Source organism: Miniopterus natalensis, chromosome 14 (genome assembly GCF_054644295.1).
Source record: "Miniopterus natalensis isolate mMinNat1 chromosome 14, mMinNat1.hap1, whole genome shotgun sequence".
Lineage (NCBI taxonomy): Eukaryota > Metazoa > Chordata > Mammalia > Chiroptera > Miniopteridae > Miniopterus > Miniopterus natalensis.
The window spans coordinates 38061626-38077925 of NC_142094.1; the positions used below are offsets into that span (position 1 = coordinate 38061626).

Sequence of the window (16300 nt, forward strand, 5' to 3'; positions counted from 1 at the left end):
ACGGCCAGATGGGCAGGCATGTGGGAACACAACTGTATGCAAATTCCTTCTTACACTGTCAGTTCTCCCTTTCCCATCCTCCAGTAAACAAAACTCAGGAATAGGAGGAAAGTTATTCTATGCTCTTCCCACATTAGGCCAACCAAGTACTCCCTCAAGTCTAGGAAATGCTAGGAAAATGGTTTATCTTCATTTAGTAACCTCGGTTAAAGCAATGCCCATAGTTACGATAATCCTTATTATAAAAATGTGGTTATTTTAGGCACCATCAATTCAGCACAAAATGCTCTGCCTGGGAAATTTATGGATAAACACATGTGGATTTTATTCTTTCCTCCTCTCTGAATCAAGGATACAGGATGCTCAGGCCCACAGAGCTGATGAGTTCCAGAGGCTCTGTAATATCAATACCAAACCTTATGGAAGATTAAACAGAGCTGTTTAGCGGCATAGCTGCTGAAACATCTGCTTCAGTATGGAGGCTACCAGTGATCAGCTGAATGAGTGCCAGTTCTCTGTGGGGTCTAAATTCATGAGGCCAGGGGCCCTGGGACCTTGTTCACTAATGCAACCCAGTCCCTAGGCCCAACACAGTCCTTGGCACATGGTAAGTTAAAAACAAATCATTATTGAATGGACAATAGCAAAACGCTATTTGTCAACAATTTAATATGGAACTCTAAGGTAAGGACCATGCCCACGCTATCATTTACTTATTATGTGATCTAAGGTAAATTATTTACTCCAGCAGGTGTTATTTTTACTTGATAGACAACAATGAAATAATATCCTTCAAATTGCATCTCAACAATGATGTGATGCATTAATGAGGTGGAACAACAGATTGAAAGAAGTTTAAAATAAAAATTCCCCCTCCGTGTTTACACAGGGGATGGGGTGGGAGGGCCTTGTATTTACCCATCAAAATACTGATCACACCTGACTGCAATCACCCATTTCCTTGTCTCTCTTCCCTGCTGGACTATATAAAAGTTCATGAAGCACTCAACATTTTGGACAAAGAAGTCTTCTGTTCATTCAGGAGCAGGATGTCTCAGAAGGTAGTAGCTTGAGCACTGGGCACCCCCAAACAAGGCCAGAATTAGTCTAGCTCTGCCACTATCTTACCTTGGGCAAGTTACACAGCTCACTAACTCAAACTGTTACCTCATCTGTGAAACCTGGACAATAAATACTTACCTTGAGAAGGTTTGTAAAGATTAGGTCAGATCATGCATGAAAAGTCCCATGTGTTATTTCTAGACTTCATCTTACCTTTGAGCTGGGGCACAATGTCCTCCTTTCCTGCATATGGGTCACAACGAAAGCGGTCCAGGTGGTCGATGGTGCACTGGCCAACAATGGGCTTCCGTCCAAACTGCCTGTGGTCAATGACTTTGATCACTAGCGGAGGCATGTACAGTTCTTCTTTGGGCAGGAACTGGGGGGTCACAGAGGTAAGCATCACTTCTCTCTACAAGACCTGACAAGAGCAGCTCTGCCAATAAACACTTCCCAAAGGCCCAACCCAGGACCTTTTTGTCCGTTTGGCATAGCCCAGGGGACTCACAGTTAAGTAGTTCAGTAACTTATATACTAGGCAAGCAGCACATGCTCAAAGGCATGAGCTCTGAGCCAGACCACCTGGGACGGAATCCTGGCTCAGCCACTAGGAGCTGCATGACCTCAGGGAACTTTCTATGCCCCAATTATCTTCTCAGTAACAGCAGGGTTGTTGAATTAATACACGTGAAGTGCTTAGAATAGTACCTAGTACCTGGCTCTACTTTGTGACAGGATGTGGATGTAGCATTTAGTTGGAATTTAGAAATGGTCACACTAAAACTGAACCTTCAAGGGGAAGTAACTGTGGCTTGGGAGTCTTTTAGCCCTGGAGGTTTGGTGCCAAAATGGGATGCTCATTTTTCCTCAACACCTCTTAGTTCTTCATGTGGAATTTGGTGGCCTTGGTGACGTTGTGTGATTGGGAATCATGGGCTGGTCTCAGGTAAATTTCCACTTCTGGCCTTGCAAAGGAATAGAAGACACCGGAGTCAACTGAGCAGCTTCCTTCACCTTTGCCAACCAAGGCTAGATTCCAGACTAGGACTTGGGGGTGTGGGAGGGGCTGAGGAGTAGACATGGATGGGTGGAGTAGCCTGGCAACGACCACTGAGGGATTCTGGAGCACCCAGGTAGTTCTCCATCTATACTACTGTAGGGGAAGAGCATGGGCTTTTGAGTTGGAGGAATCTACGTCCAAACTCTAGCCACCCATTTGCTAGCTGTGTAAATCACCTAACTTCTCAGTTTCCTCCAAAGTGGGCATAAGAGGAGGGAAAAGGACTGCTCTTCAGGTTAGAATAATGACTAGATGCAGGGAGTGTGAATGCAGCTAGCACGGAGATGTGGCCACTGCTATTGTAGTCCTGGCACTCACTGTGGGGCCTGGGTAAGGCATTTCCCCCTCTTGGCCTCAGATTTCTCATCTGTAAAAGGGGAAGTTAATACACAGGACCCTAGTGTTCCAGAGCAGGTGTGCTGGTGAAACCAAATAACTGGGCTGGGGAAAGGAACAGGAAGGTCTGGGCCTTCTACCCCATCAAACTGAAGCAGTACCTTTATTTTTATCTCTTTCTATTTAGTAGAGTAAAACAGATTCTTCTTTTTTAAAAAGTTAAGGATTGTGGAAAGAGTGGGTGACCTCTTCTTCTTCCAAACTACTCTGGGTCTATGACGGAAGACTGTGAACGAGAGCTGATGCAGCCACATTTCTAATAACCAAAGAATAACTCTGATGCAATAAAGTAGATGTCATTGCAGGGGGGCCTGGAGGTGGGGCACTTAGAGGTGGGGCACAGGCACAGGCTGTGAGGGCGTGGCCCCACCACCCCATATGAGTTCCTCGGTGACTGCCTTTTCCCAGTCGGCCAGTCTCTATTTGGAGGGTTCTGGCCCATGTGCAGGGCCACAAGGAAGGGTTAACATTCTGCCCTCAGGTCATTAAGCAAGGACTTGTAACAGATAATGGAACAGATGGAAAGTGTATTGGAGAAATATATTAGCACTGCTCATAGATTTTTCTGCATTAGTGAGGTTGCTTGAAGCTTTAAGAAACCATCACGACAGTGTAAGAATCTAAGGAGGGAAAGTCATTGACAAGCTGAATCCAAGGCAGTTTTTCTAGTTGTTTTCAGACTTCGGACATATATAAACTATGTACAGGTGAGTGATGTGAATATATTTCATATTTCAAATAAAATTCAGCAACCCAGCACACATGAAACATGAAATAGAGTCTTGATACTGTACCACTTTCATGAAGAGAACAGAGCCCGGAAAGTTGGGCGTCTTCTTAAGGTTTTTGATGACCACGGACTCTACCCTCTCCCCTCCACACTCCACAATGAGGCTGGGGGATGTGACAGAAGCCATCTGGTAGTTCTTCATATTTCTTAAGCCCCAAGCTAGAATCTAAGAAAACAATGTAAGGAGAAGGAAAGGAAATCTATCATATTAAAAATAATATTAAAAAAAAAGTTCTCTCTTAATAACCACTAAACTTTTTAAGAGTAACTTGTGTAGCCCAGCCAGCATGGCTCAGCATTTGAGCATCGACCTATGATCCAGGCGATTTCGGTTTGATTCCCCGTCAGGGCACATGTGTGGGTTGCAGGCTCGATCCTCAGTCGGGGGCGTGCAGGAGGCAGCCAATCAATGACTCTCATCATTGATGTTTCTCCCTCTCTCCCTCTCTCCTTCTCTCCCTCTTTCTCTCTCTCCCCCCTCCCCCTTCCTCTCTCTGAAATCTATAAAGACATTTAAAGAAAAAAAGTGACTTCTGCAGATTTGCTAAAAATCTCTGAGAATATTATCCTAGAAAGCCTGCATGTGATGCAAGGAAAGCAGGCTTGCCTCTCCTTCTCCTGCCTGAGCTGCTAAAATATCAGAGCAGCTAAGAGTGTGGGAGTTAAATCCTGGCTGTGCCACAGCAGAGCATGTGAACTCTGGCAGGTTGGTTAACCACTCTGTGTCTTACCCATAGACAGGACTGACAGTTTTCTCTCTCATAGGGTTATTTTGAGGATCGAGTGTGAACTTCTTAAGTGACATGCAAGCATTTAAAAATGATAGGTGTTGCTTAAAGCCATCTGCCTCAGTCTTTGAGAACAAGAGCAAGACAGCCTAGAACTGAAATCCCAAGGTAGCAGCTAGTTGGCTAACTAGGGAGAGTCCTAGAGAGTAGGTCAATCACTGTCCATTGAGCTACCCGCTTTGCTCCATCGGCCTGTATCTGCTCCATTGTCTGACACGTCACCATTTCCCATTACTCTCTGCCCACGCTCTACCTCCACCTCTCTCTTGGGCCCCTTGCTCTCTCCACACACACAGGCATGCTGTTCTGAGTCTGTCTTCCCTCTCCCAGTTCTCCAGTTGACGTAGGAAACTCAGAAATCTGCTGGCTCCCAGTAAATGAGAACTCTGGATTCCCTCAGTGATGCTAGAAATGACCCATTCCTGCTTTGACAAGCCTTCTATTTCCATGAATATTTCAAAATTTGGGGCAAATTCTGTAATAAATTAGAGACAGCAAGATCCCATTTCCTATGTGAAAGATTCCAGTTCTACAGCCACATCCATTTGATTTGATCACATTATCACGGAGAGCAGCATACCTCAATAGCGGTGAGCTGAACCACAGGCCTGATGCCCTGGGGGACCATGTATAGATTTGGTGCCCTCTGCGAGGGAAGAATGGGAAGGTTGGAGCCATCCTGTGAAACAAACATGCAAATGTCAATGCTTCCCTTTAGTTCAAGCCTCGAGTCATTAACAGTGTTTTAAACAGCTACTCTGAAAGCATGTATGAGTGAGGACCCACCCAGCAAGTACCTTGTGTCTCAGAATTAGCTCTGCAGTTACAAGGACGTCCCCACAAGCCTTGTCTCCATTCATTACTGGGTACCAGAGAAGTTTGGGCGTGATGTCCATTTCTGAGTTTAGTTTCACCAGAGGAGAGCACATGCTTCGTCCTAAAAATTCATCTTTGCCCTAGAAAAACAAACAACCCTTTAATTCCCCAAACACATCCCTATTCATCTCTATCAATCCCCCATGCCATCTTAGAAATTCTAAATTACCTACCACTTGGTCATTGTCAAAAAGTTCAATGACAACTTTGGGTGGGTTCTGTAGGACTGTTTCGGGTTCCCCGTAGATGTCAATATCATCAAATATAATTGTTTGGTCCCATGTGGGATTCAGAGTGGAGTGGATGATCTCTGTGGTTTTACTCCGATGGAGGAAGGAGACATGAGCATATGGGTCTAAAACCGAAAAAGAGAATAACAATGGGCCATGGCCAAAATTTGAGACCATAAAACTCCTAGAAGAAAACAGTTCCTTGACACTGGCCTGGCACTGATTTTTTAAATTTGACAGCAAAGCAAAGGCAACTAAAACAAAAATAAACTGGGACTACATCAAACTAAAAAGCTTCTGCACCGTAAAAGAAACCATCAGCAAAACGAAAAAGCAACCTATGGATGAAGGGATAAAGAAAATATGGGACATGTATAGATATGGCTCCATATGCACACACAATGGAATATAGTTCAGCCTTTAATAAACAGTAAATCGTGCTATTTGTGACAACACGGATGGACCTTGAGGGCATTATGCTAAGTGAAATAAGCCAGATAGAGAAAAAGAAATACTACATGGTATCACTTATATGTGGAATGGCCCCCAAAAAGTCAAACTCTTGGAAAAACAGAGTAGAATGTTGGTTGCCAGGAGCTTGGTGGAGGGCAAATGGGAGAGGTTAGTAAAAAGATACAAATTTCAGTTTTGAGATGAGTAAGGTCTGAGGACCTCATGTATAACATGGTGACTATAGCTGATAACACTGTACTATATAATTGAAATTTGCTAAGGGAGTAGAACTTAAGTGTTCTCACTCACACAAAAAGTAAATATGTGAGGTGACAGACATGTTAACTCAAATGTGGAAATCCTTTCACAATGTATGTATGTATCAAATCATAACATTGTACACTTTAAATACCACTTTTTAAATTATACTTCCATAATGCTGGACAAAAAGGTAAGGAAAAAAATCTATTTCTCCTCTATGCTAAATAATTTCACCAATACTTTTTGCAGTTGACTGGAGCTGACCTATCTGAGCAATAAAGTAATCTATAAACTAAAGCTGTTTTACATAAGGCAAAAGTGTGCTTGGTTTTTAGCACTGTAGCATCATATGAATGGGACTCTTTGCTTTTGCTCCAATGTTCTATCTTATATCTCAAACTGTAAAGAATGTGCTTTGAGTTTTATGCAACTTTAGTTGAGAATTTTGATAGGATTCTAACTTTGACTTTTAATGACTGAGTGCCCCCTGGTGGTGAATATTTGAAAATGTGTTCACAAAAACCATTTTGGAGATGCGTATTATGGGGATAACATTGAATGTGCTCTGATATGTAAGAAAAGGAAATCATTCATGTATGCTTGGAAGACACCTCACAATTGATGGGAGCACGCCAGAGTGTCAGGCAATTGCTTTAACAGCTGTTTCCACAGAAGGGCCAGGCAAGCTCTGCCATCTGCAGGTCCTGAAGTGGAATGCAAAAGCACACATCCCCAGACAGCAGGTTCCCTGATCTTTTCCTCAGAACCAGGCCAAATGTGACAAAATTAGCTGAGCTGTCAGTGTGAGGGGTGATGAAGTCTCATGGTTTTATGGTGCTGGGAATTTGGGGAGCAGGCAGCAAAGAAGGTCAGGATGGACTCCAAACTGCTTCAAGCCCGTGCTGTAGGTAAATAGGTGAATTTGTGATCTTTTTGTCAACTTAAGAGAACTACAAATACATATACACTATATATATGATATCATATGTACATATATGATCTTAATTTATAGTAGCCCAAGAGTCTAGGATATATGTATACAGCTATGTGTATAAAGAGAGAGCAGAAGCTGCCTTTCTTTTTGGTGCTTTTCATTACTTAATCAATTAATGATTATTAGTATTAAAGGGCCATGTATGTTCCATGTATCTCCAGCACCCAGCATCAGTGTTCGGCACTGTGCTCAGTGCTTATTGATCTAATGACTGAGCAATTTATTTCATGCACATCAAACTAATCTCAATATGGAAATGCTTTTTGTTGTTGTTAGAAATAACTGAGAGCATCCACTTGATGAAAAGTAGAACCAAGCTAGCCTGCTATGTAATAAGGTGTGAGATGGAGGAGTTTTTTCCTTTACCTGAAAAGCTATCCTTGTCTAAAGCCATGAGGTTTCTAGCTTGGTAGATATAACAGCGCAGATGGTACATGTAGACTCCTAAAAAGAACAGGATGGAGGTTACTTACAAGAAACACAATATTGTAAACGACTATTTTCCTGGAATATTTGGAGATATTACATGCTTCAGATAAATAAATGAGTCACCCAGATCTACTGCTCACAGTAAAGAACACATATAATGGTGATGACATGCCCTCCCAAAGTAGTTCTGTTTCCTATAAAATGAAACTTATTTTAAAAATATCACAGTAAGCTCAGTGCAAGTGTGTCAATCAGGAGATCATTACTCCTAGTGTCAGCTACCTGGATTTAGGGCACTGCTTGTCATCACCGACCGACTTTTGAAAGGAGACTGGGTCTCCAGGAGTTATAGAAATAGGGCTTTCTATACTATTTCAGCACCAGATCTAGGAAAGAGTTATTTGTTCAGTTTCTTTGATATTTCAAAATCTTTATACTCATTGTATGAACGCATATACAGCCCCACTCAACATGCTCCCTACTGCCACACACACACACACACACACACACACACACACACAACTGGAGGACAGCAGAGCGCTATGATTCACTGCACAGATTCTGGGAGCCAGACTACATGAGTTCAAATCTTGTCTCCAGTGCTTATAAGTTGTAAGACCTTGGTCAAGTAATTTAGTCTTTTTGCACCTCAGCTCCTCACCTGTAAAATGGGGACAATAATAGCACTTACCTTTGAAGGCTGTTACAGGATTAAACGAGTTAATATCTACAGTGCCTGGAACATGCTAAGGCTTATATAACGATTCGCCATTATTATAGAGTAGGTCTGCCTCATTCCAAAATTCCTGAAGGTTATCATGGAAACCAACCTTTACTTAACTTTTTGAATATTTTTTCTCATTAAAGTCATCCTTCGGGGGCCTTAATAGACAGAATGTGTACATACTGAACAGAGTACGTTGAAATGAATGATTTGACCACCTTCTACCCCAAGCAGGATTTTTCAAGCTGCACTTTTAAACAATCCATGTACACTTTTATCCTATTTGGTGACTTGAAGAGTCTTCTTGAGAAAAACCCGACTAGCAGAGCGCACGAAGACATGTTTAAGACTCACTGTCGAAATTACAGGACACGATGGGCGTGTTGGCGCCGAACACGGCGGTGGCGCTGTGCCGCTGCTTTTCCCGGCCGCTCTCCTCGCCGTCCTCGCTCGTGTCCGCGCCCTAGGGAGGCAGAGCACCGGTCAGCGCGCCTGCGCTGGAGAGGCCACAGCTGCGCGCACGTGGCGGGGGCGGCTGCGCGCACGTGGCGGGGGCGGCTGCGCGCACGTGGCGGGGGCGGCTGCGCGCACGTGGCGGGGGCGGCTGCGCGCACGTGGCGGGGGCGGCTGCGCGCACGTGGCGGGGGCGGCTGCGCGCACGTGGCGGGGGCGGCTGCGCGCACGTGGCGGGGGCGGCTGCGCGCACGTGGCGGGGGGCGGCTGCAGGTTCTGGAGAGGAAACCAGGCGGGGACAGCGGGGGAGGGAGAGGACACCAGAGCTCGGCGCCCCTGGAGGGCCGCCCGTGGGTGGGCGGCGTTGCCTGCCACTCGCACATAGTCTACCCCGCCCGCTGCCGTTTGCGGTCGGCTGCCTGCTACTCACCAGGGCGCCCTCCAGCTTGAAGATGGCGGCGGCGCCGTGCGTCTCCGAGGGGGCCATCTTCCTCCGCCAGCGCCGGCGGCGGAACGTGTCGGAGCTGCGCTGCTGCCAGTGGAACTTCCAGCCAATCAAAGACGCGTATTCCCAGCCCTCCTGGTCCTCAAATTCTTGCAGGGCCTGGACCGGGAGGAGAACCGTTAATGATGGTTCAGCGTGAGCGTGACCGTGGTCATTACTCTTCTGGTTGATGAAGCGAATCATCTGGTCAATCGACAGGTAGGTGCTGAAAATCCGAGCGCTGCGCTGGGAGCCGGGGGCGCGCCCGGCAGCAAAACAGGCGCGCTGCCCGCGCCCGCGGGGCTGCGGGGCTGCGGGGCTGCGGGGCTGCGGGGCTGCGGGGCACCTTTGTTGGGACTTCGGGGGTGACGTGCTGATTCCTTTTCGGGTTGCTTTCTGTGTCTTCACTTGGTGAGCTCGGAAACCACTATCATCTCCGTTGTATATACGGAGGGGCAACGTGATACCGCTTTCCCCAGGGTTTAAAAGTCTTGTCTAAGCTGAATAGCTGCCATAACTAATAATTACATGGTGGGTCAGGGTATATTCCTTTTGTAATATTAACAATTGAGTACAGTACTTTTTATCTTAAAACTATGTATCAGTGATCTCGGTTTTCACCGTTCCATCCAGTCCGCTCAACAAGCCTGAGTGCCTTCGATGTGCCAGGTGCTGTGCTAAGAGCCCAGGAAGCAGTGAAGAGAACTGTCTTCATGTAGCTGGCATTTTAGTGGTGTGCCTTTTATGTAAATATCGTAAAAGTATGAGTAGGTTGAATAAATGTAGAATAATACTGAATAACAATTATGACTGTAGAAATAAGAACTCCACGTGGGCTAATATTCATTGTAGGGGCTAGTTTTTCAACTTTCGATAAACCAGATCAAGCACAGTCTGGTAATTGGCCCTCTAATAGTGTTAATAGTGGCGTTGAAGTAGTTTGTGTAGCCAGGAGTGAGGCAGGTTAGGGAACAGGATCAAAGTCTCAAGAAGGCTCTGGTAGAAGGGGGTCAAGTTTCCAGTCTTCTGACTGGTGGCTCAGTGTTCTTTCCACGTCACCTTCGTGCTCTCGTGGGGAGGGAGTCAGTGCCTCTAGAAACTTCTCGCCCCATCACAACAGGGATAATTAAATAACAAATATTCATTGATCAGCTTATTCCATCTACTCCATTATTTATTAGGAACAAGTTCCTGAGTTGGCCAGAAGGATACAAAGATGACTGTGGGTCCAATTTTGTGCCTAAGAAGCTCACCATCTAATAAAACATAACTTTATTCATTATGCCTACCTTGTGAGTCAGGAACTTTGTGGGATAGACAGAGTTCTTGTTAGGAATTGGCCTAGCTTGTGTTCAAACACTGGCTGTATCACTTACTACACATGTGGCCTAGACCAAGTCTATTTAATCTTTGTGAAATGGGGGTAAAATGTTGGCCTTGTGGATTGTAGATAATGCATATTCAGTATTTAGCATTATAAAAGACACACAAAACACACCACTTATTACTGTAATTAGTATTAGTTTCACCTAATTTTTTATTATTCCATTTAAGCCCTACCATTCCCTAATTTGAAGCATGATATTATACCCATTTTGCAGATGAGAAATAAAATGAAGCCAGGAGTTAAGTCCTCATGCTGCTTATTCCAAGTCCTGAGCTATTACCACTATTCCATTATGCTTCCAAATAATTCCTGTTTCTGGTACTACCTCTTGCGTGGTTCTCAATATTTAGCCTGCTTCAGAATCACCTTGTTGCTGCCCTCCCCATCCCCCCCGAGTTCCTAAAATCAGTAGGGCATTTCTAACAAATCCCTAGGTAATGCTGTTGTGGCCAGTTGACCAGGGTGAGGGGCACACTCTGAGAACCCTGGAGCAAGGCATTAGGCCCTTGATTGGCAAGTGGCTTCTGTAGAAAACGTTAGGTGGAATTCTGTGTGGTCTGGAAAGCAGAGCCTCACCCCAGCTCCCTTCCACTGCCCCTCTTACCTTTGCAGTACTTGTAGTGGATTGTGTTGAATCTTTCTTTCGTTTTCGGACCAGCCTTCGCCGCCTATGAGTATGATACATTTTCTCTGCCGCAACCCAGGACTTGGGCTTATTATCAGGAGGAATGGTAATTCCATACTCCCAGCCTAGAACAGAGTTTGTGAACAGTTATCCAAAGGAGATACACTTGCCAGATTGCAAAATAAACTTCCAGGAAGCACTCAGTTGCTCTTTCTACCCCCAAATATTCTCTACCGTCATGACTGAATGCCACTGCTTCTTTCACGTTGCTGCAACTCAGTCAAACTGAATATAGCACTATTCCCCTGGCTCCCTCTTCAAAAAGCTCCCTTGGAGGCCATGGGGTTCCCCTCCACTTTTATACCTCCAGTCATTCATGGTAATTGAGTGCATCTAAAAATAAAGCACAGTACAAGAGGCAGAAGTAGATGGTGGTTAAAAGTGTGTGGCCTGTGTAGTTACACAACTTGAGTTCAAATCCCAGCATCCCCACATGCTAGCTGTGTACTAAAAAATATTCCTTGCAAGTCAGTAAACCTGCCTATGGCCCTCCAGTATAATGGTAAAATACACCTTTAAAAAAACGAATTATCAAAATAATGCATGCAAAGCACTAGGGCCGTGCTCAGCACATAGATTGTGCTCAGTCAATGTTAACTGTTATTACAAGGCCTGGTGGTGTGTCAGGATCACACCACCTATGTACTACTCCATCTCAGAAGGAAAAAAACAATCAGATTTTCTCTTTTGATAATTCCAAATGTTATAGTTCATTTAAAACTTTATATTATTATTCATAGAAAAGGATATATACCATTAGCAGAGGCTATGTCAATAATCTACATTATTGCTGAATAGGACTTTGAAGGTATTTTATAGTCTCCAAAGAGGGCATGGGGTGTGGTTAGAATCAAGGAAATGTACACTCTAGTTCCCTTCCAATACTTTATTATGGATTCCTGGCATCCCAAAGTCCAGCCACCCAGCCCCTTTACCTCTCATTTTTTACTCTTGACAGTCCCTGACCCCACACCTGTCCAAGCACTGGCTTGTCCTTCAGATTTGGCCTCTGAACAGTCACAAGTAAAACCACATGACCTGGTTGTCATACACCAACCAACGGGTAGGACTCCTCCCTCCCAAGGAATTTTTTTTTTTTTAATATATCTTTATTGATTTCAGAGAGAGGAAAGGAGAGGGAGAGAGAGAGATGGAAACATCAATGATGAGAGAGTCATTGATCGGCTGTAGCTCGCAACCCGGGCATGTGCCCTGATGGGGAATCGAACCCTGGTCGCCTGGATTCTAGGTCGACGCTTTAACCACTGAGCCACGCCCGGCCGGGCCCCAAGGAATTTTTACTCTGGCTAAGCAGGGCCAGGCTGCAGCGCCCCTTGTCAGATACTAGACCTAACATCTTACTTTTGTCTACTAGACTTATTGGGATGACCACTTCATAAGGTGTATAAATGTCTAATTACTATCTATACACCTGAAACTAATGTCAACTGCAATAAAAAAATTAAGACAAAAATACATATAATGTTACCTTTCTCATCCACTGCACGATTTATGTCATATACCCATGCATCATCTTCCCATTTCCAACCTGGAGGGCACGTGAGCTCACTGGGTGATGCCGCTTTGTCACCGTTCTTTAAAAAAAAACAAAAACAAAAAAAATGAAGAGTCACGACTAATCAATAATGTCAACTAAGATGCAAAGATGAGATATGATTCCTCACACTTACCAGGGTAACTGAGATGCCATCTTAGATATCAATCTTATTCAGAAAAATCTCTAATCTTTATTTAGGCACAGTTGCTGTACAAAAATTAGGTGTTTGTGTTGTTGTTTTTAAAAAAAATGCTACCTCCTGTTTCCACTATTAGGGAATATGTTAGGTTGAACCACGGGAAATTGTTTTTGCAGGCCAAAAATGGTGAAATATCAGCAGTTTCATATGTTTCAATTTCATATGAAAGGGTGCGACTCTTTTTATGAGGGGTTATATTGGAAAGAACCCATCAGAAATGGGTAAAGCATGAAAAACACATGTTTTCAAGTATCAGGTAACAAATGGTGCTGGAGGTTATAGATACTAATCATGTAAGACTGAAGACAGTTTACGTGAAATATTCACTTCAGTTCCACGTAAAAACCAATGGAGTGTTATGAAAAAAGTTCATAGCAAAGGAAACAAAGGAGGTCCATAAACATTTGGAAAAATACTCAGCTTCACTTTAAATTAAGAATGTGAAAAAAATAGCAACAGGGTACCATTTTTTTCAAGTATTGATGAAGATGTGAAAGGGTGATGGTGAGTGTTTAGAAAACAGACCTCTCATGTGCTGCTGCTGGAAATATAAGGTTATACAACCTCTTTGAAAGCAGTCTGGCAACATTTATCAAAACTGTGTGTGCATCGAAACCTTGACCAGGACAACCCAGGGATCTCTCCTACAGATAAACTCTCACAAGTGAATAAAAATGTATGTTTAAGGATGTTCACTGTCACATCACTTATAAAAAACCAAGACTGGAAAAAGAACTCTGTCCACAGAAAGAGAATGAGTTAAATTGTATTGGGTGCATGTACTAAAACACTGCAGGCATTATCTGTTGTAATCCTCCCCCAAGGACATTTTGTCCATTGATTTTTAGAGTGGGACAGAGGGAGGGAGGGAAGGAGAGAGAGAGAGAGATGTGGGAGAGGTACAGTGATTGGTTGCCTCCCACATGCCCCAGTTGGGGCTGAGGATCTAACCTGCAATCCAGGTATGTGCCCTTGACGGGGAATTGAACCGGACCCTTGGTTGAGTGGGCCGGTGCTCTAACCAGAGAGCCACACTGGCTAGGGCTACAGGCAGTTTTTAAAAAAATCTCATTAGAGCAAGGTGATTCTGGTCAGATTACACAGATCTAACACAATTCAGTTCTTTAACTTGTAATGAAACACTTATTAAATGTTCCAAAATTAAGACTCTAAAATCTGATAAAAGCAAACCTAGATTTTAAAGAGAAAATTTCTTTCATTCTTGGGGTCCATAAATATTTCAGGGCTACTTTTACAACTATCTTTTCTTTAGTAAAGGCTAATATATATGAACAGTAACAGAAAAAAAAAGCTTCATAATAACAGCATTGGGTGTGGCAAAGAAAAAAATGTACCAAAGAACTATATGTATTGATATCAAAAGATGTCCAAGATGTATTATTATGTGAAAATTACAGTTGTAGACCTGTGCATACAATCTTATTTAGGTGGAAGGAAAAGTAATATACTTGTATATGAACAGAAAACTTTTATGAATGGTTATCTCTGGGGCGTGGAATAGGGATCATGGAGAAGAATTACGTTTCATTTACTTTTATGCTGTTTGAATATTTTAAAGACATGAGCCTTCAATTTGTAAATCCTTTTAAAACTAGTCAAGTAACAAATATTTACAATTTAAAAAACTGCACAACCCAACCTTTACCACATACCAACATCTAGTTAAGTAGGCCCAATGTCTCTTCTACAGAAAATAATAGGTGCATTTGTGTGGATTGTCATGAATACGAGGCTGTTGAGAACACAAGACGGAGCAGAGGAGAAGGGGAAGCCATGCCCGTGGTTAGTGGATTCACAAATTGTGCGCCCAAAGAGCTAATGTGTAAGGCTCTTTCTCGGGAGCATGCCACTCACAGCATCGGTGTAGGTGTCTTCCGCCGGCTTCCACTCTCCGCCGGGGTAGCGACTGTCATTCTGATATACTTCGTCCGTGAACTCTGTGTGACCCGCATCTGCCTCTGTCAGCAAGCTGCAGACAAGGCTCAGGTTACCAAGGGAGAAATGGTAGCCAACAACCCCAGCTCTTTCCAACGGTCCAGAACCATCTACAGCCTGGGAGGCACCAGTCCCCTCCTCACTCTAGCCTTGTGGGTTCTCCACTCCAAACTGGTCTTTGTACTAATAGCTTTTGACATCCTTTGATGAAGGGGCCTGCTGGAATGAGACCTAAATTATAGAGAACTCAGACTAGCCGGGTTGCTACTTCTCAGTAATTAGGGTGGGGACTGGGAAAACGGATTGTGGGCAACATCTTATAGGGACCTCATATTCCATATATCTGTTTCAGTTTAGGGCCATTCAGCTTTTTCTCAACAAAACTCTTGGCTAGCAGTTCAAAAGAATAGACCGTGGTCTTTCCTCATTCACCCTATTTTTAAAAGTGGAGTGGAGACGGTCTCATGGGGCCAAGTGTGGAAACTCTTACTCATGTCTTGCTCAGTCTATATAACACAAGCTGAAGAGAGGAGTTTAGATTTTCTGGATAGTTCCTAGGTAGGCAGCCAAACCAGGTCATTTAAGACTCCAAACTCCGTTCGGGCACTTGAGAAATCTGCACTGACTCTCTGCCATGCCAATTTTCCTCTTGGATCTGAAACTATTTTGACAACACATAGAGGAAAGTACAGAGGTTCCAACTCTGACTTAAATCTTCTGCCAGGTATCCACTCAAGTGAGGTTTCTTTTTCCTTTACCGTCTCTACATCTTTCCCCTGCCGTATTCTCCCCTAGAATTAAGCACTGGAAAGAAATCAGGAAACAAATAGTCCCAACCATTTGTATAAATTGGGCTCGTCCATCACTACTCTGGGCCCCAGAGAAGGAGCATAGAAGACCTGACTGCTGCCTGTGAGGCCTCATCAAGCCCTGACAAGTTTTTACCTTCTGCTTTTCCCATCACAATGCCCCCTGCCTTTCTCTGTCCTCACTAACCTTCCTCCCTTCTGTCCAATTCAAATCTCATTTCCCTTCTCCTTACTAGCAACCCCAACTCCATCCAAAGTAAGCTGCCATGGGTTAAAAGCAATCGTGTGTAAACACTGGGTCTTAACAGACCAGACCCAGCACACACATTTCCCTCCTTCCCTAATGCCTATGTGATTACAGGAAACAAATGTGGACAGGGTCTTAGAATCCAAGTTCACAAGCTTGTTTCCTCCAAACTCAAGTATGCTGTCATGAAGTGGAGAAAAGAGGGACCTCCGGTCCTGCTGCTGTTGGTAACACTCAGATACCAGGCTTTGGTTTCCCCCAGATTCCAGGGAAAACATGCTTGCTGCTCTCTACTGTTTCTTCTTTATTTCCTTTTTAATAACAGCTCCTGAGATATAATTTACATACCATACAATTCACCCATTTAAAATGTTCCCTCTACTGTTTCTTACAAATATTCCAGCATAGTAGGTGAGTGTCGGTTTTAGTGCCCAGACTAGACTTGTAACACTTAATACC

General features: G+C 43.9%; 1 protein-coding gene across 1 annotated transcript in view; it reads right to left on the reverse strand.

The window, feature by feature from the left end:
* Positions 1 to 16300, reverse strand: part of MYOF (myoferlin) — a 126065-nt gene that overhangs the window by 28940 nt on the left and 80825 nt on the right. The window contains exons 27-37 of the mRNA XM_087824454.1: positions 14705 to 14819; positions 12562 to 12667; positions 10992 to 11137; positions 8947 to 9120; positions 8418 to 8526; positions 7277 to 7354; positions 5146 to 5327; positions 4894 to 5052; positions 4677 to 4775; positions 3313 to 3474; positions 1276 to 1441 (exon numbers count right to left, since the gene is read on the reverse strand). Of these exons, the coding sequence (XP_087680580.1) occupies positions 1276 to 1441; positions 3313 to 3474; positions 4677 to 4775; positions 4894 to 5052; positions 5146 to 5327; positions 7277 to 7354; positions 8418 to 8526; positions 8947 to 9120; positions 10992 to 11137; positions 12562 to 12667; positions 14705 to 14819 (1496 nt within the window). The remainder of the gene's footprint in view (positions 1 to 1275; positions 1442 to 3312; positions 3475 to 4676; positions 4776 to 4893; positions 5053 to 5145; positions 5328 to 7276; positions 7355 to 8417; positions 8527 to 8946; positions 9121 to 10991; positions 11138 to 12561; positions 12668 to 14704; positions 14820 to 16300) is intronic.